General features: G+C 40.7%; 1 protein-coding gene across 1 annotated transcript in view; it reads right to left on the bottom strand.

Annotated features, from left to right (window-relative positions):
• LOC119875638 (ankyrin repeat domain-containing protein 26-like) overlaps positions 1–20078 on the bottom strand; it is a 142759-nt gene extending 122681 nt beyond the window's left edge. Inside the window, 3 exon segments of the mRNA XM_038588967.1 lie at positions 12744–12847; positions 19619–19792; positions 19950–20078. Coding sequence (XP_038444895.1) covers positions 12744–12847; positions 19619–19792; positions 19950–20024 — 353 coding nt within the window. The 5' untranslated portion in view covers positions 20025–20078.
• Positions 20079–27511: the final 7433 nt, after the last annotated feature.

Below are 27511 nucleotides of genomic sequence, written 5' to 3'. Positions count from 1 at the left end.
TCTCGGGAGCCAGGGGTTCGAGACCCCTGTTGGTTATAGAGGTCACAAAACAATAGTAATAATAAATAAAATAAAAGGTACTTATCTCACAGGACCTCTTGTCGTGATCCTTAAATGAGGATCCATGCAAAGTGTTTAGATACTAGTTCCTACCACAAATATTATTAAAGCTATTACTACAACTTACAAAGACTCACTACAATTAGGTAAAATGATCCAATTATGCCTACTTTGCAGCTACGTTTAAGGATGAGCAAGAATACTCTATTTCAATGATTCCAAGATGCTCATTTTGTCACCTTTTAATATCTCTGACATCGGAATCCAATTTCTAATTCAAAATGTCTTAAAACTATAACTGGCATGATTTCTAAAAATTTCTTCTTGGTACATAAATAGTGGGGCATCATACAATCTACAGTGTGCCTTAAGTGAAAGAATGACATATACAACAGGTCTGTTGCACTTCTAGTCCTATGCTTGGAATTACATTGTTCAAGAACTAAAATAATTTTCAGTAGGTGAAAGCACATGACGGGTAAAAGAGACCACAATAGCAAAAGAATATTTTAAGTAATTCTTAGTTTGCTTTTCAAGGAAGTTTGAGCCAAAGGAAACTCGGATTTCAAAGAAACAGGCACAGCTCATTTTATCTTTTTTGGAGGGGGGGATGTGGGGAAGCTCATTTTATTAAGCATTTCAATTAATAGAAAAATGTTTAGAATCACAGAAATCAAGTATTTCCAAGTACCAATATTAGTATTTAGTATTATTGCAATGTCAAAAGGGCAGGTAAAGGTAATCTTTTACAATTTCTGATCTTCAGAAATGTTTTCCTTTGACAGGAAGTTCCAAGGAAAAGCTTCAGGTGAGATTAAGTCCTAATACTTCCATTTAAAATTTCTCACCTTAGGGGCACCCGGGTGGCTCAGTTGATTGAGTGTCCAACTTTTGGTTTTGGCTCAGGATGATCTCAAGGTCGTAAGACGGAACCCCACATTAGGCTCCATGCTCAGGGTGGAGTTTGCTTGGGTTCCTCTCTCTCCCCCTGTCCCTCCCCTTTCCCATGACCCTCTCTCTCCCTTTAAAATAAATACGTCTTTTAACTTTTACAAAATAAAATAAAATCTCTCATCTTAGGAGTGCCTGGCTGGCTCAGTCAGTAGAGCATGTGTCCTAAAACGTCAAGCCCCACGTTGGGTGGAGAGATTACACTTAACAATGAAAGCTTTAAAACCAGGATCCCTGGGTGGCACAGCGGTTGGGCGCCTGCCTCTGGCCCAGGGCGCGATCCCGGAGACCCGGGATCGAGTCCCACATCGGGCTCCCGGTGCATGGAGCCTGCTTCTCCCTCTGCCTGTGTCTCTGCCTCTCTCTCTCTCTGTGACTATCATAAATAAATAAATAACTAAAAAGAAAAGAAAGCTTTGAAACCTAAATACATAAAATTTCTCATCTCGTTCATACTGGGCAACATGAAATCTTTTTAAGATTGAAAAGATCCTGAGTAGACTATGTCTGCTACGTAACCCGTGTTCAGGTTCTGTTTGAGAAATAAATGGACTGAAGAATAAATACATTTGGAGAGTTCAATAGTTTTTAAAGATTTATCTATTTCTTTGAGAGAGAATACATGACTGCGGTGAAGGGCAGAGGGAGAGGGAAACAATCTCAAGCAGCCTCCCCACTGAACATTGAGCCTGACGGGGGGCTCAACCCCACAATCCTAAGAGCATGACCAGAGCCAATATCAAGAGTCTGATGCTCAACAAACAGCCACCAAGGCACCAGTTATATTTGCTACTTTTTTTCAGAAGAGGGAAACAACAAAAGTTCTATAAGCTATCACGGTATCATTTGTATTTTTTATTTTCATGAGGATTTAACTAAAATAAAATTTTATTGTTATTTACTTATTGCTTGTTATAAAGCTGCACATAACAAAATCATATGTATATATTTAACGTATGCATAATAAAATCTACAATACAGATAAAAATATTCCCCTGAGTTCTGAAGAGGCTAAAGGTTGTCAGAAAATACCAATCCTCGCCCATCAATTTTTCTTTTTTAATAGAAAGAGGGGCACCTGGGTAACTCAGTCAGTTAGGCATCTGCCTTTGGCTCAAGTCATGAACCTCGGGGTCCTGGGATCGAGTCCTACATCATCAGGCTCCCTGCTCCACGGGGTTTCTGCTTGTCCCCCTGCCCCTCCCTGCTGCTCATGTGCCTGATTTCTCCCTCTCAAATGAATCAATGAAACCTCTTAAAAGTAAATAAATAGAAATTCTTTTTGCCTACACAAGATTCATATTCTTGCTGTTCTCCTGGATTACTTCATTGATAATAAACCTTTGTTGGAATTTTTATATACCTTTTCCTGTAGAAATCAGACTTTTTTTTTAAGAAACAAGAAAAATTCACTTACAATCCAAATGTTTCAAGATAACTAATTTTATATTTTTCACATCTTTTTGGCCAACACAAAACCATTGTCTGCTTATGTGTTTGTATCATCAAACCATTTTTCCCCTCATTTAATGATCCACTAAAGTACAGCTTTGCATGTTAATGTGTATCAATTATCTCTGCCACATTCAGTGGTCACATAGTAGTCCAGCCTATGGATACACTGCCACTTACTTATAAAGGCCATTAAATGAGTTCTTAATATACCGCTATTGTAAATAGTGCTGAGAAAAGCATATAGTATATTGTTTATCTTTAATTATTTACTAAAGATATTTTAAATTAATAAAATTCATGGGTAAAAGGAATACATATTTTTCAATTGGGACTTAACCACCGAACTATCTGAAAAGTCAAAAACAACTTTAACCAGGAGTATGAGTACCATCATTCCTTATCTTCACAAAGCCTGCAGATGGAAAATGGGATTTTACTCCTTTTTTATTTTAGATTTTTTTTTTTGACACAGAGAGAGCACCAGCAGAGGGGAGGGGCTGAAGGAGAAGCAGATTCCCCACTGAGCAGGGAGCCTCACCAGGGGCTGAATCCCAGGACCCAGAGATCATGACCCTGAGAGGAAGTCAGAAGCAGCCAACTGACTGGGCCACCCAGAGACCCCCTATTTCATTCCTTTAATACCTTCCCTGTAAAACATATTCTTTTGTATCTCATACACATATGTTGTAAATATTTTGCAAGGACATTCTCTTTTATTTTATTAATATTATTTTCTGATATACAGAGAGTTTTAATTTTTTATGTGGCTGAATCAACCTCCAGAACTCTTGCTTTTATTTTATTATTATTATTTTTTAAGATTTTCTTTATTTGTGAGAGACACAGGGGGAGAGAGGGAGGCAGAGCACAGGCAGAGGGAGAAGCAGGTTCCATGTAGGGAGCCCGACGTGGGACTCGATCCTAGGTCTCCAGAATCAGGCCCTGGGCTGAAGGCAGCGCTATACCGCTGAGCCACCTGGGCTGCCCGAACTCTTGCTTTTAAAGTCATTCTTAAGAATGGTCTTGGTCAACATAAAAAATGGGCATAGAAGCGTTCATGTTTTCTTCTCTTGTACTGTATTTTGCATATTTAACATTTTTAATCTGTATTCCATCTGGAACTTATTTTTATGAGATTAAATTCTAGCTAGTTTTCTCCAAATAGCAGATATGTCATCAACATTATGAATGATTCACCTTTTCCTACTAATATGAAATGTCACCAGAATCAAGTTACAAAGTCTTAACATATACTTAGGTGTTTGGCATTTTCTTATCTGTTCCATTCATTTATCTGTCTTTTCAGCTGTTAGTCAACGAAAAATTTGAAGAAATTTAAGGTACATTTTAATAACTGGAAGGTATTCTATAAAATTTTTTTTTCAAGTTTTCATTTTAGTTCCAGTTTGTTAACATACACCGTTGTATTAAGTTCAGGTGTACAGGGCAGCCCCAGTGGCGCAGCGGTTTAGCGCCGCCTGCAGCCCGGGGCGTGATCCTGGAGACCCTGGATCCAGTCCCATGTCAGGCTCTCTGTATGATGCCTGCTTCTCCCTCTCCCTCTGCCTGTGTCTCTGCCTCTCTCTCTCTGTCTCTATGAATAAATAAATAAAATCTTACAAAAAAAAAAGTTCAGGTGTACAATATAGTGAGTGATTGCAAAATTTTTCTTAATTTTATCACAATGAAAAGAACAGAGACCGCACGTATAATAAGCTCAGAATTTCTAAAACCATAACGTTTCTATTGCGTCATGGAATACTGATAAACACGGGAAGAGTACACATTTTCAGAAAAATGAGACTTCCTATTCACAGTCAGAACCATCTACCCATTTCCAAATCTCCTTCCAAGGTCCCTCAGTAAATAATATAGGTACAAACTGTACACAGATAGAAGTCAGATACTGCCCTGTATCCAAAGTAATTCTGGGAATTACTTCTCTCAGCATGCACTCTTTAATAACATTGGTATAGGATGTCCATTAAAAACAAACTACTACATATACGTAATTTCATTTCTTTTTTTTAAGATTTTAGTTATTCTGAGACACAGACAGAGAGGCAGAGACATAGGCAGAGGGAGACACAGGCTCCGTGTCAGGAACCCGACTGGGGTTCCCAGGACCCAGGATCACAACCTGAAACAAAGGCAGATGCTCACCCACTCAGCCACCCAGGCGTCCCCTTAATTTCCTTTCTACTACTGTTGAAAATCCGTTAAATCACATCAAAACTGTCTGTAAAGCGCTCCCTACGGAGAATTACAAAGGGGTCCAAAGGCAGCTGAAGACGTATTGTTGCTCAGTGGGCCGGAGTAGACCCCAGGTAAGGTTTCACGACCTAGGTACGTGCTGCGGGGCCACCAGAAGAAAGACGGCCAAGCGCCCTGGGTGGTCACCCAGGGCTCAGCTCTCCAGACTCAGGCCAGCAAGGTGAGCGCCTCTCCCCGACCTCCTTACCTCCTCCCCGCCAGCTGCAAAGTCCCTATCACCTGTTCCTCTGGTCTCCCAGCAACAGAATCCCCTGCCACTTTTGCTTTGTGGATCTTTCTGAGACCTGTCTGGGATGTGGTACCCAGGGCCCAGGTTGGCGAGTTTGGTACCACTCAGATGCCGCGGGCTGGGCGGCCCTCCGCCGCCCGATCTTGAAGCCCAAGGGCAGCTCGCCCCTCTTACCCGTGAAGCTAAACATGGTCTTCATCGCAAAGCTTTCAGGCTTCAGACACAGGTTTTCGCCGCCTCTACAGCTCAACACTTAGTGCTGGAGATAAGCCAAGCCGGCCTCGCGGCAACGTCCCAGCAACTGAGCACCGGGGTCCAAAATCTCTCTCTGCAGAACAAATGTACCCCGGCAATGCAGCTAAACACAAATGCGCCTGCGCACCTCAGAAACTGGCGTCACTCGCCTGCTCACAAGGAGCCCATGGCCAAGAGTGCCCAAAGCGCATGTGCCAGGAGGCCCAAGCCTCTCAAATCTCCGCGGCCCCTTGAGCTGGGCTGGCTTCCCCTCAAACGTTGCCGGGATGGCTGAGCATTATGGGACATTTGCAAAAGACTCTGGGGTGTGGAAAAGCAGTCTTCCGGGCCCCTGAGTGGCTCAGTGGTTGAGCGTATGCTTTCAGCTCAAGTCCTGATCCTGGATTTTGGGATCAAGTCCCGCACAAGACTCCCCCGCAGGGACACTGCTTCTCCCTCTCCCTGAGTTTCTCATGAATAAATAAATGAAATCTCAAGGAAAAAAAAAAAAAACGTAGTATTTACATACGACTAGGGCTAGAGTGCATGAAAGCACGTTCCCCCAGAATACTTCCCTAACGAATGCTCTCCCTCAGTTTATTCCTCTTCCACATCCCTCGGGACCCCTGTCAGTCTCCATGGAATGCAGCGGATGCAGCCAACAGAAAACTGTTCTCATGGTCAGACTTGGCAATGTGTATCATCAAGTGCAAGCTCACAAGGGGAGAACAATTCACATTCCCTAGATGAAATGAAAACCCGTTTCTGCATGCCTCCTAATCCTCCCATTTGGCCCAGCCTTACGTTTACATTTTCTTTATTTTTAGTTTTTGCTGCTATTCCCCAATTGAACCTTTAATCAATCCAAGATTTAGTTTGCAGTGTGGTGCAACATTTAAGTTTTTTTTGTTTTGTTTTTTTGTTTTTTTTCTGAGAGAGAGAGAGGGACAGAGGGTGAGGGAGAGAGACGGAGGAACAGGAGCTAAAATCAACAAACACGAAAAATAAAAATAAACAGAGGCTTAACCAACTGAGCCACACAGGCTCCCGCGCCCCAACATTTAAGAACTCTTTAAAAAAATAGCTATTTGCTTCTAAATAACCCATCTTTTCTCACCTAGCTTAAAATGCCACTTTATCATAAATTCTGTTATGGTTTTCTTTTTCTGGGTTTTACACTGGATTCAATTGACCAGTCGCCTTGTATCAATCAGTACTCTAGTATTTTAACTGCTTTATACATATGCTTTAGTATCCAATGCAGGTCCATAGTTCCCCTTCTTAATCTTCTCCTTCAGTATTCTCTTGGCGATATTTACCTCTATGCTACTGGAGATATATTTTTAATCACTATGCCAAATTTAAAGAATTCATGGAGAGAATTTGTAATTAGGTTAAGAGAATTAATGTTAACAGAATCAATCTCCCTGAATCAGTGTATTTAGATGTACGTTATGTCTTTGTGCCTAAGTCTTATTTGACATCCCTCCTTAGCTTCCAGGAGGTTTTTTTTTTCCCTTATGTAAATCCTGCATACACTTCGTGATGTATTTATATCCTGGCTTTTTCTTTTTTCTAATGAAGTGATATATTTTCTGATTATAACTTCTAAGTGGTCACTCTTTTGATATCTGTATATTTATTTGGTAATGAGAATAAAGCACATTTTAAACTACATGCTTGTTAACAAAAGTTGGCAGTTTCTCGTAGATACTCAGGGAAGGCACGAATTGGATGGGAAAGATTTCACCAGAAAGATATACATCGAAGAATGGTATGATGTGGTTGAAAAAAAAATCAAGTAAAATACAAACAGGATAGGCTGTTCATATTTATGTGTATGTGATACACACACACACACACACACACACAGAGGCTGTATACGAATGTCTACAGAAACTCCTTTGAATGTGGTGGTAATTGATCCATTAATTAATTACAACTGGACTACAGGCGATATTCTGGGTGAGGCAGATAGAAAAAAGCAGGAGCAAACCCATGACAACAGCTAATACAAAACTAGCTACCCCTAAACTCACCAGATTCCTATTACATTTGTTAATGATTTTAAGGATTAACCAAAGTAGGAGCTGCCCCTGACTGGCTTAGTTGATAGAATATGCAACTCTTGGTCTTGGGGTTGGGAGTTTAAGCCTCCTGTTGGGACTATAGCCTGCTTAGAAAAGGGAGGGGGTGGGGGCTTAGTCAGGGATCTGCCTTCAGCTCAGATCAGGATCTGAGGGTCCTGGGATCAAGCCCCATATCAGGCTACCTGGTCTGTGGGGAAACTGCCTCTCCCTCTCCCTTTGTTGCTCCTTATCCTTGTTTTATCTCTGTCAAATAGATCTCTCTCTCTCTCTCTCTCTCTCTGTCAAATAGATCAGTAAAATCTTTTAAAAAAAAAAGAAAGAAAGAAATTGACCAACAAAACCTAACAGAAGCCACTGTTGGCACAAGATGCACCAGCAAAATTGGGAAGTTTGGTGTCTGTTTTTACAGCAAGACAAACGCATAGATAGAAGTGTAGGCACTTATTTCAGAGGCCATTTAATGCCATTTTGTGCATGTAGGTCGCATGATTTGACAAGAAGTAGTTTGGAATGAGCAACCTAGAAACTAAGGGGGTCTGCATCTTCAGAAACTGCTGCTGGAATGAGCTACAGAACTCTGGAGACCACTAGGGTCCCTTCTGAGAGGGTGGCTAGTTCCAGGGCAGATCATGTTCATTGGTGGAGGAGCAATGAACAAAAACAAAGGAACAACAACAAGAAACCATTTCTTGGCCCTATTCAGCTTAGCTAGACCAAATGGTATTGGTGCGTGTGAATGATTGCAACTATGAGCATCAAGCATTTGTCTCTTACAGGTGCCAGCTAGAAAATTATCTTTTGTCCCCTTAGAATTCCCCAGGGTGACTTATGAGACCAGTAGAGGCTCTCTGTAGTGACAATTGACTAGAAGACTGACATTTCCTAACGCAACCTCCGATGAGAGGCAACGGCATTACTAGGCTATAAGGAGACAGGAACTCCACACCAGGACTCCAGGTAAGTTGAACAATTTGGTTGACTGTAGTGTTTTTGTATAGATCAGAGATACTCAAAGAGTATATGGTAGTCCAACTCTGAGCTTCTTTGTTCCTTGGTCGAATGCTAGGTGGATCCCCCAAAGACTTTCTCACAATCACCTGAAACCTAAGATTTCCAATTCCCAGACTTCTGTGGAAAACCATTTCGGATCTAGAACAGACATCCTCTAGAAAGTTCCTGATTAGAACTCCCATCCCCATGAGTCTCATGTATGTCCTGGTTCAACTTTGCTGCATACTCTTTTGGTAGTTATACCAATGAAAATAACAAAGTGTTAGAGTAATGTATCTTTTATGATGAAAAGCAACTGAGATATGAATGCTTTACCAAATCCCTTAGCTCAGGTTTTCCAATTCTACTTCAGGGCTGTCATGTCTCCTCCTTTTAAGAGTTGCCAAGAAATTCACCACACACTTTCCATAGGGGCACCTGGCTGGCTCAGTCCATTAAAAGGCTTCGTTAAGGGAATCCCTGGGTGGCTCAGCGGTTTAGTACCTGCCTTTGGCACAGGGCGAGATCCTGGAGTCCCGGGATCGAGTCCCACGTCAGGCTCCCTGCATGGAGCCTGCTTCTCTCTCTGCCTGTGTCTCTGCCTCTCTCTCTCTCCTCTGTGTCTTTCATGAATAAATAAATAAATAAGATCTTATAAAAATAAGGCTTCTTTAGCTCAGGTCAGGATTCAGGGGCCTTGGGGTTGCCCTGCCTCCAGCTCTCTGCTCAGCAGGGAGTCTACTTCTCCCCCTTCCTCTGTCTCCACCCCCATTTGTGTTCTCTCACACTCAAATAAATAAAAATCTTTTAAAAACAACCAACAGTTTTTCATAACTGTTTATTCATTCCTTTGGATATCTCTTCCCTTGCAGTCTACTCTATCTACCAAGGAAAACTGAATTTATGTCGTAATTAAACTATGATGAGAATTTGAGGGCTCCAGTGTGTTGAGGATGATCTGGGCCATAGTCTACTAAAAATCCCTGACCTGGGAGAACCACCTCAAAGGGACCACAAAATTAAATCAGAAACGTGTACTGAAAACCTGTATTCTGGCATTGTGGGAGTCAGTGAGGGAACAACAAACATGACATTGCGGTGTTCATGGAGTAGAGGCGAGTTTAATGCCACATTTAGGGTGAGCACAAAGGGCCTACGGAGTCATGTAAAAATAAGGGTAGTGACTCAGGGATGGATGCACAGGAAGAAGCAATATCAAAGCTAAAACTTAATGAGTAGGGGTTAGCCAGTGAGAGGGAGAGAAGCACATTCCAAAAAGAAGGGATAGTGTATCAGTGAGGATCCAAACAAGAGACAAACCACTTAGTAATTTCAACAGGGAACGTTTAATATAAAAAATGATGAACTATAACAGGAGATCAACTATAAAGATGAGAAAAGAAATCCAAATACCCTAAGGTGCAAGATTACCCAAGAAAGGTTACCCAAATGGGTAAATCCCAAGGCTGGGATTCAGGTCTCATTGAAGGAGATGTCGGAACTGCAGTCAGAGTTGCCCGGCCAAAGCTAGTCCGTGCTACTCAGCATGCAAACAGGAACTACCCTTCAGGAGTGCAGGGAGTCCTGTCTGATAAATGGATGTATAGGGAGCGTCAGGGAACAATGAGCCCACCGACCAGCAGAGCAGTGCAAGGCCTCCAGTGTATCATATGCACATGCAGAAGGATGCAACAAACCCCGTAGGGATACAGCAGAGTTAAGACTAAGGACTGGATGCAGAGAGTGAGTAGGGTGTCAACAGCATTTGCTAGGGGCATGGTATCCATTTTAGAAAGGTCACTGGCTGAGGCCCGGACTGCATGCTCTGGAGTGCACAGCTGGGAAGAGTACTTCTGATGCTGGTGAAGCGGGGGCGGCAAGGGAGGAAGAGAAAGGAAGGAGATAGGAAGAAGAGAAGAAGAAGGAAAGGAGGAGGAGAAGGAGACGGAGAACACAAAGACGATGAAGATGAAGATGAAAGAAGACGAAGAAAAGAAGAAGGGAAGCAAACCGGAACATGGGCCAGGGCCAGCGCTCAATCTCCAGGCTAACAGGAACAACCCTCTGGGACACAAATGAGTTGAGGTTGGTAATTGGATGCGCAGAGGAAGTCAGACATACAGGACTCAAACTTCTCTGCCATCCATCGTGCTTCAATCACACCTTCTTTAGCAACTTTGGACCCCCCCTCCCAAGTTAGCTCTTCTGTGGTACTGTCTTCAGACTTCTCTGTCCCACCTTCTCATTACTATCTCATCATCATTTAGTAATTCTTTATATTTACTTCCACTGTTTAAAATACTACGTCATATCTGTCTTCCGATTGGACCCAGACTAATATAGAGGCCAGGGAGTTGCACTCTTTGGATTTGTCTTCTAGAGGATCTACCATAGAGAGCACAGTTGAACTGCAGCTCAAAATGTAGACAGCTGCTACATTTTCATATCCACCGTAGCACTCACACCAAGGCCTTGTGTCTCTGCTAGGCTGTGTCCAGCCAATGACTTAGCACAGAAGGAATACTAAAACCAAGTCATTTCTGTCTCCCGTAGGACCCCTCTACAGGCAAGCTTCTGATGGGGACTCAAGATCAGAAAACCCCGAGGGCCTGTGCTCTGATTCTCCAACAGGGGCTTGCCCTGAGATCCACGGTACAACTTTTCCCCACCACTGACACCATGAATAGCATAGGGTCTACTGGATCCTGTGACCAAAGCAGTGAGGACTCCTAAGCACAGCCTGCACCTGCTGCACAATTCATCTGCTCTGAGACCACTGAAGTCTTGCATTCCTTAGTTTCACCAAGGTGTATGGATGAAACGAGTACTCAATGTAGGACAAGGTTTCCCAACCTTGTACCATGGACATGGTGGATTGTTGTGGAGGCCTCTCTTGGGTATGTTTACCAGCACTCCTGACATCGACCCACTAGATGCCAGCAACATCCTCAGTTGTGAGGATCGGAAATGTCTCCAGACGAATCTATTGTTAGCAGTGTCTATAGCTAATAATACTGCATTGTATACTTAAACTTTGCTAAGAGGGTAGAGCTTATGTTAAGTGTTCTTACCAATTAATTAATTAATTAATTAATTAATGAGACCAGGAAGAGACTTGGGGAGGTGATGGGTAGGACTATGGCTTTAAGGCATTGATGATTTCACAGAGGTCTATACTTATCCACAAACTCACTGAATTCGATACATTAAGTATGTACAGCTTTTGACATGTCAAAAAACAGGTCTCCAGACACTGCCAAATGCTCCCTGAGGAGCAGAATTCTTCTCCCACCACCCCACCCCCAACGCATTGAGAATTAGTGGCGTAAAATATGCTACCTCCAGAACCCAAAGAGGTCTCCCAGTTTCTGTCTTTGTGAAAAGGTATTCAAAATGTGGCAATTTTTCTTTCACTCCTGCGAGAATATCCTGGCATGCCCACTGGATGCCTCAAAACTTCACGGATATGTCAATTCATGCCGTCTTACCAAGGGCCCAAAGCGTTATAGCCTCTTACTGATCCTCATGTCAAATTAGCATGGTGTCAATATGATAGGCCAATGAGATATTCTGGGGATGTTCAAATGGTCTAGCTCCATGAGTTAATAAAACGCTGAGGCAAATTAAATGAATGAACACTTTGCCTATACTCTATGAATATGAACTATTTCTGATTCACTAGCGGACTAGAAAAGCATGCATTTGCCAAATCAGTGGTGACACATACCATGTACCTGACGTCTTATCAATCTGTTCTGGAAGCAATAAGAGGCGCACAATAACTATGACTGGAATTACTCTTTGTTTAAGTTGACAGTAACTACAGATATTTGCCACAATCTATCCTGTCTCTGAATGGGCCAGACTAGTGAATCAAGCAGAAATGTGATAGAGCTCACCAGCCTTTCATCCTTTAGCACTATCCCACTGCACCTCTGCTAGGATGCAGGGTTGTTTTTGGTATACCCTACCAAATGAAGGCTTGGAGACAGTTTCAGAGGTTTCTGCTTGGACTCTCTAAATTTTTTTTTCTCAGTTATATTTCCTTATTCAGGAGAGACACAGAAAGAAAGGCAGAGACATAGACAGAGGGAGAAGCAGGCTCCCTGCTGGGAGCCCTATGTGGGGCTCAATTCCCGGACTCTGGCATCAAGCTCTGAGCTAAAAAAGAAAAAACTCACAATTTCAACAAGAAACACTTTTAGCTACTGTAAAATCATACAGAAAAAAAAAAACTATTGCAAATGACATCAATCTATATTACAAAGGATTCTGAATTATACTATACAATGTTCTTCACCTTGTCCTGTCAGAGTAATTGTTTTCTACCTAACCGATCACATGCTGACATTTTTAACTATACTTATAAATACTCTTCTTATTAAGTTAAACTTTCCGCCTTGAGAAATTGTTACCACTCTTTACCAAATACTAAGATTCACACAAAAAAAAAACCTTACCTTTTAGCGTAGTCAACTGCATTTATATTTGCTTTTTCTACTAAAAATGCCACCATTTTCTCTTTTTTTTCATTTATAGCAAGTAAAAGCGGTGTGAGGCCATCCTGTAGGAGTGCAAACAAAATTTATAATTTACAAAATTACATATTTGGATAATGAATCGTAAAAATTCTGAACGATCCTGTAACTTAAACATGTAACATAGAAAGTAAATAAAATTAGCCCTTTCGTTCTCAGCCCTCCATGGTTTCACCAGCTGCTCCTTCTTTTTAAAATACTGCTTTCTCACGGAGCGTGGGTGGCTCAGTTGGTCAAGCATCTGCCTTCAGCTCATCAGCTCAGGTCATGATCCCAGGGTCTCAGGATGGAGTCCCACCTTGGGCTCCCTCTGCAGCAAAGAGTCAGCTTCTCCCTCTCCCTCTGCCCCTCCCCTCCACTCGTGCTCTCTCTCCTGCTTGCTCACTCTCTGTCTCTCTCAAAAACATAAAGTCTTTTTAAAAACTAAAATAAAAATAATAAAATAGACCTCCTCTTCCTCTTCAACAGATTACCTGCAGTCATTCCACAAACTCGCTTCAAACATTGCCTGGCTCCAAGAATCTTTGCTTCTCTCACAATATATATCATGGTATACCCTAGTTATTTTATTCCACACCATCTAAACCAAAAGATTCTAGAGGGGAGGGGTTATTTTTTATCTCTGTATCTCCACTCTCTAAAACACAGTAGTAAATATTTAAAGTATCGTTACTGATTTTAATGGATATCTCCGGAGTAGTGTTTCTTCAATTATATTCCAAAGAACACATGATTTGCAAGAGATACTGTGCCCCAAAAGAAAGATTCAATGATCATCTATGTTTGTGAAACATTACAAAACTGCGCTATACATGTAGCACAAATGAACCCCATTTACATTTGCTTATCCCCATTTGACAATTCCTTCTTTTGTAGCAAACATTAATACTTGAGAAACAAGAGTTCCAAGGGATATAGTTTTAAGAACTTTCCAATAAAGGTAAGGGTTTTCTCCAGGTTGTACAAACTTGCTGGATTCTCATCTATCAATGGTATGGGGATCCCAGATGTCAACATAAAACACTCCAGCTCCAAATGAGTCACTAAGGAGATGGACTCTGAATGAAAAGAGCTAGGTTTCAGGGCAGCTGGGTTGTGCAGGCAGTTGAGGGACGCTTGGTTTTGTCTCAGGTGTGATCTCAGGGTCGTGGGATCCAGCCCCACATTGGATTCGGGGCTCCCCTGGCACTGAGCACCAAGTCTGTTTAAGACACTCTCTCTCCCTCTCCCTCTCCACCTCCCCCACCCCCACAAGCCTGTGCATGTGTGTGCTGTCTCTCTAAAATGCATAAAGAAACCTTTTAAAAATTAAAAAGAAAAGTAAATAAATAAAAATAAAAGAAAGAAGCTTCAAATGAATTTTGACCACTTAATACTAAATAATCTTTGGTTAAGGTGGGCCCACAATGAGATGAGCACTCGGTGTTATTCTTTATGTGGGCAAATGGAACTCCAATAAAAAATTGTGGGTTTTTTTGTTTAAAATAAAAAATAAGAACAATAAAATATTAAAAATAAATAACTAAATAAATAGTCCTTGGACTTTCTCCTATTATACCATGATAAAGTTTTATCTTAACTGTTAGAAAGCTCAGTATGAGATTTTTCTCATTTTTACCCTTTTATTCAAATTCATTTCCATATAACATACTATTAGTTTCAGAGGTAGAAGTCAGCGGTTCCTCAGTCTTATGTAACACCCAGGACTCATTCCATCATGTGCCCTCCTTAATGTCCATCACCCAGTTATCCCATCCTTCCACTCCACCCCTCCAGTGACCTTCAGTTTGGCTCTTATGATTAAGAGTCTCTTAGGCTTTGTCTCCCTCAGTCTCTCTGGTTTAAGTTTTGCTCTTCTTCCCCTTCTCCTCTGTCTTGTTTCTTAAGTTCCACATATGAATGAGATCATATGATAATTGTCTTTCTCTGACTGACTCAGGGTATTACGCTAAGTGAAATAAGTCAATGAGATTTTATTCTCAACTATACTCATTCTGAGAACCTAATGCACATCTACTTCTAAAAAAACCTGTTTGTATTCTAGTTTCTATTATCATTGCTATTTTTGATTATTTATAATTTAGACTAAGTGTAAATCAGAAATAAAAATGTCATGACTTACCAATAAAAATTCTAATACTAGATGAGCACTGGGTGTTTACATGTTGGGAAACTGAGATTAAGTAAAAACTATTATTCACAAATTCTAATACTGCTTTATACGGATTATTTTTAGTATAATAAAAGCTACTATGTAAATTGAGTATTTAGGGAATAATACCAAGGAGAAAGAGAATACTGTCTGGAATATGCATAATCTATCCAAGTAGAACCAGGATTAACCTCACATGGCTTACAGATATTCCAAAAGGTACATGGTTACTGTACATATATAGAAAAAATGTTTGTAAAAAAAATGACTTTCAATTCCTAACTTAGAAAATTCATCCCGAGGCACCTGGGTGACTCAGAGGGTGAACATCATGATCCCAGGGTCCTGGGATCGAGCCCATATCAGGGTCCCCATAGAGAACCTGCTTCCCCCTGTGCCTAGCTCTCTGCCTCTCTCTGTGTGTCTCTCATCAATTACTGAATAAAGTAATGAAAAAAATAAGGAGACAAAGAAACAGAAAATTCAATCCCAATCCTAAGAAATTAACATAAAATACAAAATATATATTATAAATTAATATGGAGTGTCTTGAAAATCTTGAAATCTTTGTCAACATATACCATAAAACAGTAATTGTAAACTCAATGGTTATGGAGGCAAAGCAGGTGACACGAGTCAGTGAAGAACCTAGGCGGGGACACGAGCAAACTGGAGACACACGCCTCCTAAAAAGGGACAGCCTCTGCACAGCATACCAAACAGCAGCATGGGCTCAAGGTACCAGAAGTGATCTGTAAGAAAAGCTCAAAATCCAGAGTTCTACATGCGTGCCATAATTTTAAATGTTAGCTCAACTGACAGTGGAAACTAAATACATCCGGGGGCTACATTTAGTCTATAGCCTACTTGTGTTTTTCTATTTGCTGTGACTGTTTCCAATGGCCGTGCGTAAAACAAATACTTGGACATCAAACCTTTCCTAAAGCATCAGGATCATGTTTTACCAACAAATTAGGCCCCACCTTCTAAGGAAAATTGCTGTGAAGACTCATTAACACCTACTGTCAGAATTTTCCAATGCTTGTTTCAACTACAATCTATTTGTATTTACTTCCCTCACATTGCTAACCGAACAGACAGGAGTTCAGAGGAATGCTGAAGCAAAGTTATTAAAACAATTACCATCTGTATTGTCACTAACTACATGCTGAATGTTTAACACAGTAGTGATTATGCACTATGCCAGGGCCCTATGAATTTGAAAGACATCCTAAGATAGTCTATCGTACAGCTTCAACTAAAAAAGAAGGTTCACGGATTTCTACTGCTGCAATTGGGAAAACCCTGCTTGTAATAATCAGAATGGTAGCAAAACACATAAAATCTTTAAAGGGTCAGACTCTACTTATTAAAAGACTACTCATAAAGACTTCCCATCTGGGTGCCAGTGAATGACTGATAGCTGGAAGAAAAGGTAATTATTTTTCAAGCCAACAGAGATGACCAATAATTTTCATCTGTAATTCTCAAAGAGATACAGACAGATGAAAGGCTAATGTTGGAGAGAGTGGAAGGAAGTAGCCAGTATCCAACTTCAGTTAAATCTCTTCCAGAGATTTAATATTTTTACATCTCTAAATTTGTATATGTATACCTACCCATTCAGTAGTTCTTAGCCAAGAGTTGTAACAGAATCTCAAAACCCTATTTCCAAATTTCTGCGTACACACGTTATTGGATTCACTCCATCGAAATCTTCACGGGACAGTTTAGGCTTGTAAATTCTTTTAAAGTTCCCTAGTTGACTGTGATTCACCAGCACAAGTCTAGCTGAGAACTAGTACAGTACACAACCATGCCAGTCTCCCCTTTCACCTATGTGGCCAATTCTCCCTATCACTTGAGGATTCAGCCAAAAACAGAAATGAGTCACTTATCAAACCTGCATTCCATTTCCATGGCTAGAGGTAGAACAAGGACTAGTAAACTCAAAATGCAACTTGATTCCATTATTTACACACTCCTTACTTCCTTCCCATCAAGACATTCTAGATTTGCAAGCAGAGTTTAGACTCGTATCTAAGTGGCTATAGCTGCAAAATACTATACTGTGTTCTTTCCTCTGCTTGTCCACTTTTTGTTTTTTTTTAAGATTTCTATTGATTTATTCATGAGAGTCTGAGAGAGAGAGAGAGACAGGCAGAGACACAGGCAGAGGGAGAAGCAGGCTCCTCCATTCAAGGAATGCCATGTGGGACTCGATTCGGGAGACCATGGGATCATGCCCTGAGCCGAAGGCATATGCTCAATCACTGAGCCACACAGGCGTCCCTTTTCGTGCCCATTCAACCACCAGTTTACTGCCAATCTGATGTCCTTAGAGTCCTCCTAGAATTGATCTCTATATAAGTTTACAACACACTCACGGGTTCGTAAAGTAAGAATTATTATCCCTGAAAATTGAAGACTCCTTACCTAAACATAAACACTGAAGAAAAACAAACACAATCCAAAAACCTTGTCTGGATATTTCCCCTCACTTGCCAAATGTCTAAATCGCTCTGCATGTTCCTGACTGCTTTCTCCTTTGCCCCTCTTTTGTCCCTCTTAAGTCAAGGCTGATAAAAGATAAACTCCGACCGTGTTAGTAAATCACTTTTTGATCAAATAGGAACTTCTCAACAGCAGCAAGATTTGATATTGTAAAATACACTTGTTTTCTGTTTTAAGTCAAAGCCTATTTCCAAGGCAAATTTTGCTTTCCTCTGTTGTTTGACACTAAATAAGAAACAAACTGGGTGAGAAAACATTTTTGAAAATAAAGTTTCAGAGCACATTGTGTTCTCATAAATATTTGCCATAAATACATAAAAGAAACTTGCCTTCTCTAATGCTTCTTTAGAGGTATCATTATTTAGGGGCAACTGAGTGGCTCAGTCCGTTGAGCATCTGACTCTTGGTCTTAACTCAGGTGATGATCAGAGTTATAAGATCCAGCGCTGCGACAGACTCAGCGCAAAGTCTACTTCAGATTCTTACTCTCTTTCTTTTCCCTCTGCCCCCACAACATCCCCTGCTTGTACATGCTCGCTCACTTCCCCCCAAAAAATAAAATCTCACGGCTGAGTAATACTCCATTGCAGACATATACCACAGATTACTCAACAATTAGAAACAATAAATACCCACCATCTGCTTCAACATGGATGCAACTGGAGAGTATTATGCTGAGTGAAGTAAGGCAATCGGAGAAGGACAAACATTATATGGTCTCATTCATACGGGGAATAGAAAAGAGTGAAAGGGAATAAAGGGGAAAGCAGAGAAAACGAGTGGGAAATATCAGTGAGGGGGACAGAACATGAGAGACTCCTAACTCTGGGAACCAAACAAGGGATGGTGGAAAGGGAGGTGGGTGGGGGGTTGGGGTGACTGGGTGACGGGCACCAAGGGGGGGGCACTTGACGGGATGAGCACTGGGTGCTGTGCTCTTTATTGGCAAACTGAACCCCAACTAAAAAAATTTTTAAAAAGAAAAAACTAAAAGATAAAATAAGTACATAAACCCCAGAGTGTGAGGTGAAAAAATAAATAAATAAAAAAGCTTAATTAAAAAAAGGAAGGCAGGAAGGAAGAAGTATTATGGTAAGCCTGGGGGGCTCAGTGGGTCAAGCATCTCTCTCTGGTTATGGTCACGATCCCACTCCTGACATCAAGCCCTGTGCATCAGGCTACCTGGCTCAGTGGGAAGGCCTCTTCTTCCCCTACCTCTGCCTTTCCTCCCTACTCATGTTTGCTCTCTCTCATATAAATACAATCTTCAAAAATTAAAAGTGTTGTTATTTAAAGCAAAAGCTTAGACAGTTATTTCAAAATATTTTCATCCAGGAAATGCTTGAGCTTCCAAATATGAAAAATCGACCCTATCTATGACACACAACAGTGTTTCTGCAAGGGCAGTGACTGAATGTAATGCACGTCAAAGAAAGCACAGGGAGACTGGCAAGTGTGGTCATCACCAGCTCCCCATGCACACCTACCACCCCACTGAGGAACTACATAGGCTGAGCAGGAGCTACTCTCCGGAATGGGAGGCCTCACCGTGGTACATGGCTGGCAGAGTGGCTACCAGCACAAGCAGATACCACCTGTAGGATGTCATGACCTGATCCCCCTGCTCTCATCTTCTGAACCTTAGGGCCTAGAGTGCCCAAGGCCTATTACAACCTACTGCTTTCTCCTCCCATTTACATTCACCCAAGCTACTCCTCTGGGTCACGGTCTCCTACTCATCCCCAGAAGCATCCATTTCCTAAGCCCCTGCACACCTTTCGGCCTCCATCATCACCACACTCCCCTCTAGGCCTTCAATCCTTTGTGGGCTCTGAGGGTACCATCTACTCCCAGGCACAAAGGGGAAGATTTTCTTTCTGGGGTGGAAAGGTTGCTAGCAAACAAAATGTTGCCTTTCTACAGGCATTACTTTTCTCTTTCCCTGCCCCTGCCTTAGTTTTCCAGTTGTTTCCAGGATGACAGGACCTGTTGTATAAAATTCAGTGCCGATGTCTTCATATATATATGTACATATACAAAGAAAACATTTGCAGCTATTTTTATTTATTTACTTATTTATTTATTTATTTATAATGTAAAATACGTTGTAAAAAAAAAAGTTGACCTGTACCTTGTTTCTGATCTCCATATTGACTTTCTTTAAAAGTAGTTTCTGTGCTATTGTGACATTGTCCCCTAATGCTGCATAATGGAGAGCAGTGTTGCCCTTGATGTCTTTTAGATCAGGATTAGCACCATGTTTCAGCAGAATATCTACACTGGCCTCATCTTGGGATTGTACAGCCTGTGAGCATTACAACAAGAAACAGAATGTAAATTCTGGGAACTGAAAGGAAACATGCCACAAGTTTCACCAATGAGTTATGTTTAAATGCAACAAATGTTCATTCCAAGGACTTCAATCCAATCCATCTCAGGCAGATATACCTGTCACCACGCACCTTCAGTAGAGCGGTCGTGTTTTCAACATCACGGAGGTTTAGCTGGCATTTCCGATCTACCAGGAGCTTCACCATATCTTCATGGCCATTGGCACAGGCCAAGTGGAGACAACTCCTGTGAGTGTGAACGGCTTGTCAGGATTACAGTGTACCTTTTCAAAAATTGCTAATCAATTCATAGAATTGTAAATGTTAAATACTGCTTATTCTCATGACTCCAAAACAAAGAATTAGTTTACTTCAGACTTCTCTGTCCCACCTTCTCATTACTATCTCATCATCATTTAGTAATTCTTTATATTTACTTCCACTGTTTAAAATACTACGTCATATCTGTCTTCCGATTGGACCCAGACTAATATAGAGGGCCAGGGAGTTGCACTCTTTGGATTTGTCTTCTAGAGGATCTACCATAGAGAGCACAGTTGAACTGCAGCTCAAAATGTAGACAGCTGCTACATTTTCATATCCACCGTAGCACTCACACCAAGGCCTTGTGTCTCTGCTAGGCTGTGTCCAGCCAATGACTTAGCACAGAAGGAATACTAAAACCAAGTCATTTCTGTCTCCCGTAGGACCCCTCTACAGGCAAGCTTCTGATGGGGACTCAAGATCAGAAAACCCCGAGGGCCTGTGCTCTGATTCTCCAACAGGGGCTTGCCCTGAGATCCACGGTACAAACTTTTCCCCACCACTGACACCATGAATAGCATAGGGTCTACTGGATCCTGTGACCAAAGCAGTGAGGACTCCTACGCACAGCCTGCACCTGCTGCACAATTCATCTGCTCTGAGACCACTGAAGTCTGGCATTCCTTAGTTTCACCAAGGTGTATGGATGAAACGAGTACTCAATGTAGGACAAGGTTCCCAACCTTGTTACCATGGACATGGTGGATTGTTGTGGAGCCTCTCTTGGGTATGTTACCAGCACTCCTGACATCGACCCACTAGATGCCAGCAACATCCTCAGTTGTGAGGATCGGAAATGTCTCCAGACGAATCTATTGTTAGCAGTGTCTATAGCTAATAATACTGCCTTGTATACTTAAACTTTGCTAAGAGGGTAGAGCTTATGTTAAGTGTTCTTACCAATAATTAATTAATTATATAATTAATGAGACCAGGAAGAGACTTGGGGAGGTGATGGGTAGGACTATGGCTTAAGGCCATTGATGATTTCACAGAGGTCTATAACTATCCACAAACTCACTGAATTCGATACATTAAGATGTACAGCTTTTGACATGTCAAAAAACAGGTCTCCAGACACTGCCAAATGCTCCCTGAGGAGCAGAATTCTTCTCCCACCACCCCACCCCCAACGCATTGAGAATTAGTGGCGTAAATATGCTACCTCCAGAACCCAAAGAGGTCTCCCAGTTTCTGTCTTTGTGAAAAGGTATTCAAAATGTGGCAATTTTTCTTTCACTCCTGCGAGAATATCCTGGCATGCCCACTGGATGCCTCAAAACTTCACGGATATGTCAATTCATGCCGTCTTACCAAGGGCCCAAAGCGTTATAGCCTCTTACTGATCCTCATGTCAAATTAGCATGGTGTCAATATGATAGGCCAATGAGATATTCTGGGGATGTTCAAATGGTCTAGCTCCATGAGTTAATAAAACGCTGAGGCAAATTAAATGAATGAACACTTTGCCTATACTCTATGAATATGAACTATTTCTGATTCACTAGCGGACTAGAAAAGCATGCATTTGCCAAATCAGTGGTGACACATACCATGTACCCTGACGTCTTATCAATCTGTTCTGGAAGCAATAAGAGGCGCACAATAACTATGACTGGAATTACTCTTTGTTTAAGTTGACAGTAACTACAGATATTTGCCACAATCTATCCTGTCTCTGAATGGGCCAGACTAGTGAATCAAGCAGAAATGTGATAGAGCTCACCAGCCTTTCATCCTTTAGCACTATCCCACTGCACCTCTGCTAGGATGCAGGGTTGTTTTTGGTATACCCTACCAAATGAAGGCTTGGAGACAGTTTCAGAGGTTTCTGCTTGGACTCTCTAAATTTTTTTTTTCAATTATATTTCCTTATTCAGGAGAGACACAGAAAGAAAGGCAGAGACATAGGCAGAGGGAGAAGCAGGCTCCCTGCTGGGAGCCCTATGTGGGGCTCAATTCCCAGACTCTGGCATCAAGCTCTGAGCTAAAAAAAAAAACCTCACAATTTCAACAAGAAACACTTTTAGCTACTGTAAAATCATACAGAAAAAAAAAAACTATTGCAAATGACATCAATCTATATTACAAAGGATTCTGAATTATACTATACAATGTTCTTCACCTTGTCCTGTCAGAGTAATTGTTTTCTACCTAACCGATCACATGCTGACATTTTTCACTATACTTATAAATACTCTTCTTATTAAGTTAAACTTTCCGCCTTGAGAAATTGTTACCACTCTTTACCAAATACTACGATTCACCAAAAAAAAAAAAAAAAAAACTTACCTTTTAGTGTAGTCAACTGCATTTATATTGCTTCTTCTAATAAAAATACCACCATTTTCTCTTTTTTTTCATTTACAGCAACTAGAAGCGGTGTGTGAGGCCATCCTGTAGGAGTGCAAACAAAATTTATAATTTACAAAATTACATATTTGGATAATGAATCGTAAAAATTCTGAACGATCCTGTAACTTAAACATGTAACATAGAAAGTAAATAAAATTAGCCCTTTCGTTCTCAGCCCTCCATGGTTTCACCAGCTGCTCCTTCTTTTTAAAATACTGCTTTCTCACGGAGCGTGGGTGGCTCAGTTGGTCAAGCATCTGCCTTCAGCTCATCAGCTCAGGTCATGATCCCAGGGTCTCAGGATGGAGTCCCACCTTGGGCTCCCTCTGCAGCAAAGAGTCAGCTTCTCCCTCTCCCTCTGCCCCTCCCCTCCACTCGTGCTCTCTCTCCTGCTTGCTCGTTCTCTGTCTCTCTCAAAAACATAAAGTCTTTTTAAAAACTAAAATAAAAATAATAAAATAGACCTCCTCTTCCTCTTCAACAGATTACCTGCAGTCATTCCACAAACTCGCTTCAAACATTGCCTGGCTCCAAGAATCTTTGCTTCTCTCACAATATATATCATGGTATACCCTAGTTATTTTATTCCATACCATCTAAACCAAAAGATTCTAGAGGGGAGGGTTATTTTTTATCTCTGTATCTCCACTCTCTAAAACACAGTAGTAAATATTTAAAGTATCGTTACTGATTTTAATGGATATCTCCGGAGTAGTGTTTCTTCAATTATATTCCAAAGAACACATGATTTGCAAGAGATACTGTGCCCCAAAGAAAGATTCAATGATCATCTATGTTTGTGAAACATTACAAAACTGCACTATACATGTAGCACAAGTGAACTCCATTTACATTTGCTTATCCCCATTTGACAATTCCTTCTTTTGTAGCAAACATTTATACTTGAGAAACAAGAGTTCCCAGGGATATAGTTTTAAGAACTTTCCAATAAAGGTAAGGGTTTTCTCCAGGTTGTACAAACTTGCTGGATTCTCATCTATCAATGGTATGGGGATCCCAGATGTCAACATAAAACACTCCAGCTCCAAATGAGTCACTAAGGAGATGGACTCTGAATGAAAAGAGCTAGGTTTCAGGGCAGCTGGGTTGTGCAGGCAGTTGAGGGACGCTTGGTTTTGTCTCAGGTGTGATCTCAGGGTCGTGGGATCCAGCCCCACGTTGGATTCGGGGCTCCCCTGGCACTGAGCACCAAGTCTGTTTAAGACACTCTCTCTCCCTCTCCCCCTCCCTCACCCCCACAAGCCTGTGCATGTGTGTGCTGTCTCTCTAAAATGCATAAAGAAACCTTTTAAAAATTAAAAAGAAAAGTAAATAAATAAAAATAAAAGAAAAGCTTCAAATGAATTTTGACCACTTAATACTAAATAATCTTTGGTTAAGGTGGGCCCACAATGAGAGGAGCACTCGGTGTTATTCTTTATGTGGGCAAATTGAACTCCAATAAAAAATTGTGGTTTTTTTTTGTTTAAAATAAAAAATAAGAACAATAAAATATTAAAAAAAATAACTAAATGAATCTCCTTGGACTTTCTCCTATTATACCATGATAAAGTTTTATCTTAACTGTTAGAAAGCTCAGTATGAGATTTTTCTCATTTTTACCCTTTTATTCAAATTCATTTCCATATAGCCATACTATTAGTTTCAGATGTAGAAGTCAGCGGTTCCTCAGTCTTATGTAACACCCAGGACTCATTCCATCATGTGCCCTCCTTAATGTCCATCACCCAGTTATCCCATCCTTCCACTCCACCCCTCCAGTGACCTTCAGTTTGGCTCCTATGATTAAGAGTCTCTTAGGCTTTGTCTCCCTCAGTCTCTCTGGTTTAAGTTTTTCTCTTCTTCCCCTTCTCCTCTGTCTTGTTTCTTAAGTTCCACATATGAATGAGATCATATGATAATTGTCTTTCTCTGACTGACTCAGGGTATTATGCTAAGTGAAATAAGTCAATGAGATTTATCTCAACTATACTCATTCTGAGAACCTAATGCACATCTACTTCTAAAAAAACCTGTTTTGTATCTAGTTTCTATTATCATTGCTATTTTTGATTATTTATAATTTAGACTAGTGTAAATCAGAAATAAAAATGTCATGACTTACCAATAAAAATTCTAATACTAGATGAGCACTGGGTTGTTTACATGTTGGGAAAACTGAGATTAAGTAAAAACTATTATTCACAAATTCTAATACTGCTTTATACGGATTATTTTAGTATAATAAAAGCTACTATATAAATTGCGTATTTAGGGAATAATACCAAGGAGAAAGAGAATACTGTCTGAAATATGCATAATCTATCCAAGGAGAACCAGGATTAACCTCACATGGCTTGCAGATATTCCAAAAGGTACATGATTACTGTACATATATAGAAAAAATGTTTGTAAAAAAACGACTTTCAATTCTTAACTTAGAAAATTCATCCCGAGGCACCTGGGTGACTCAGAGGGTGAACATCATGATCCCAGGGTCCTGGGATCGAGCCCATATCAGGGTCCCCATAGAGAGCCTGCTTCCCCCTGTGCCTAGCTCTCTGCCTCTCTCTGTGTGTCTCTCATCAATTACTGAATAAAGTAATGAAAAAAATAAGGAGACAAAGAAACAGAAAATTCAACCCAATCCTAAGAAATTAACATAAAATACAAAATATATATAAATTAATATGGAGTGTCTTGAAAATCTTGAAATCTTTGTCAACATATACCATAAAACAGTAATTGTAAACTCAGTGCTTATGGAGGCAAAGCAGGTGACACGAGTCAGTGAAGAACCTAGGCGGGGACACGAGCAAACTGGAGACACACGCCTCCTATAAAGGGACAGCCTCTGCACAGCATACCAAACAGCAGCATGGGCTCAAGGTACCAGAAGTGATCTGTAAGAAAAGCTCAAAATCCAGAGTTCTACATGCGTGCCATAATTTTAAATGTTAGCTCAACTGACAGTGGAAACTAAATACATCCGGGGGCCACATTTAGTCTATAGCCTACTTGTGTTTTTCTATTTGCTGTGACTGTTTCCAATGGCCGTGCGTAAAACAAATACTTGGACATCAAACCTTTCCTAAAGCATCAGGATCATGTTTTACCAACAAATTAGGCCCCACCTTCTAAGGAAAATTGCTGTGAAGACTCATTAACACCTACTGTCAGAATTTTCCAATGCTTGTTTCAACTACAATCTATTTGTATTTACTTCCCTCACATTGCTAACCGAACAGACAGGAGTTCAGAGGAATGCTGAAGCAAAGTTATTAAAACAATTACCATCTGTATTGTCACTAACTACATGCTGAATGTTTAACACTAGTGATTATGCATATGCCAGGGCCCTATGAATTTGAAAGACATCCTAAGATAGTCTATCGCACAGCTTCAACTAAAAAGAAGGTTCACGGATTTCTACTGCTGCAATTGGGAAAACCCTGCTTGTAATAATCAGAATGGTAGCAAAACAGTAAAATCTTTAAAGGGTCAGACTCTACTTATTAAAAGACTACTCATAAAGACTTCCCATCTGGGTGCCGGTGAATGACTGATAGTTGGAAGAAAAGGTAATTATTTTTCAAGCCAACAGATGACCAATAATTTTCATCTGTAATTCTCAAAGAGATACAGACAGATGAAAGGCTAATGTTGGAGAGAGTGGAAGGAAGTAGCCAGTATCCAACTTCAGTTAAATCTCTTCCAGAGATTTAATATTTTTACATCTCTAAATTTGTATATGTATACCTACCCATTCAGTAGTTTAGCCAAGAGTTGTAACAGAATCTCAAAACCCTATTTCCAAATTTCTGCGTACACACGTTATTGGATTCACTCCATCGAAATCTTCACGGGACAGTTTTGGCTTGTAAATTTTTTAAAGTTCCCTAGTTGACTGTGATTCACCAGCACAAGTCTAGCTGAGAACTAGTACAGTACACAACCATGCCAGTCTCCTCTTTCACCTATGTGGCCAATTCTCCCTATCACTTGAGGATTCAGCCAAAAACAGAAATGAGTCACTTATCAAACCTGCATTCATTTCCATGGCTAGAGGTAGAACAAGGACTAGTAAACTCAAAATGCAACTTGATTCCATTATTTACACACTCCTTATCCTTCCCATCAAGACATTCTAGATTTGCAAGCAGAGTTTAGACTCGTATCTAAGTGGCTATAGCTGCAAAATACTATACTGTTTTCCTCTGCTTGTCCACTTTTTGTTTTTTTTTAAGATTTCTATTGATTTATTCATGAGAGATGAGAGAGAGAGAGAGAGAGAGAGAGAGAGAGAGAGAGACAGGCAGAGACACAGGCAGAGGGAGAAGCAGGCTCCTCCATTCAAGGAGTGCCATGTGGGACTCGATTCGGGAGACCACGGGATCATGCCCTGAGCCGAAGGCATATGCTCAATCACTGAGCCACACAGGCGTCCCTTTTCGTGCCCATTCAACCAGTTTACTGCCAATCTGATGTCCTTAGAGTCCTCCTAGAATTGATCTCTATATAAGTTTACAACACACTCACGGTTCGTAAAGTAAGAATTATTATCCCTGAAAATTGAAGACTCCTTACCTAAACATAAACACTGAAGAAAAACAAACACAATCCAAAAACCTTGTCTTGATATTTCCCCTCACTTGCCAAATGTCTAAATCGCTCTGCATGTTCCTGACTGCTTTCTCCTTTGCCCCTCTTTTGTCCCTCTTAAGTCAAGGCTGATAAAAGACAAACTCCGACCGTGTTAATAAATCACTTTTTGATCAAATAGGAACTTCTCAACAGCAGCAAGATTTGATATTGTAAAATACACTTGTTTTGTGTTTTAAGACAAAGCCTATTTCCAAGGCAAATTTTGCTTTCCTCTGTTGTTTGACACTAAATAAGAAACAAACTGGGTGAGAAAACATTTTTGAAAATAAAGTTTCAGAACACATTCTGTGTTCTCATAAATATTTGCCATAAATACATAAAAGAAACTGCCTTCTCTAATGCTTCTTTAG

Source organism: Canis lupus, unplaced genomic scaffold (genome assembly GCF_011100685.1).
Source record: "Canis lupus familiaris isolate Mischka breed German Shepherd unplaced genomic scaffold, alternate assembly UU_Cfam_GSD_1.0 chrUn_S1538H1724, whole genome shotgun sequence".
In the NCBI taxonomy this organism is placed as follows: Eukaryota; Metazoa; Chordata; class Mammalia; order Carnivora; family Canidae; genus Canis; species Canis lupus.
This window is presented reverse-complemented; position numbering and strand designations above follow the sequence as displayed.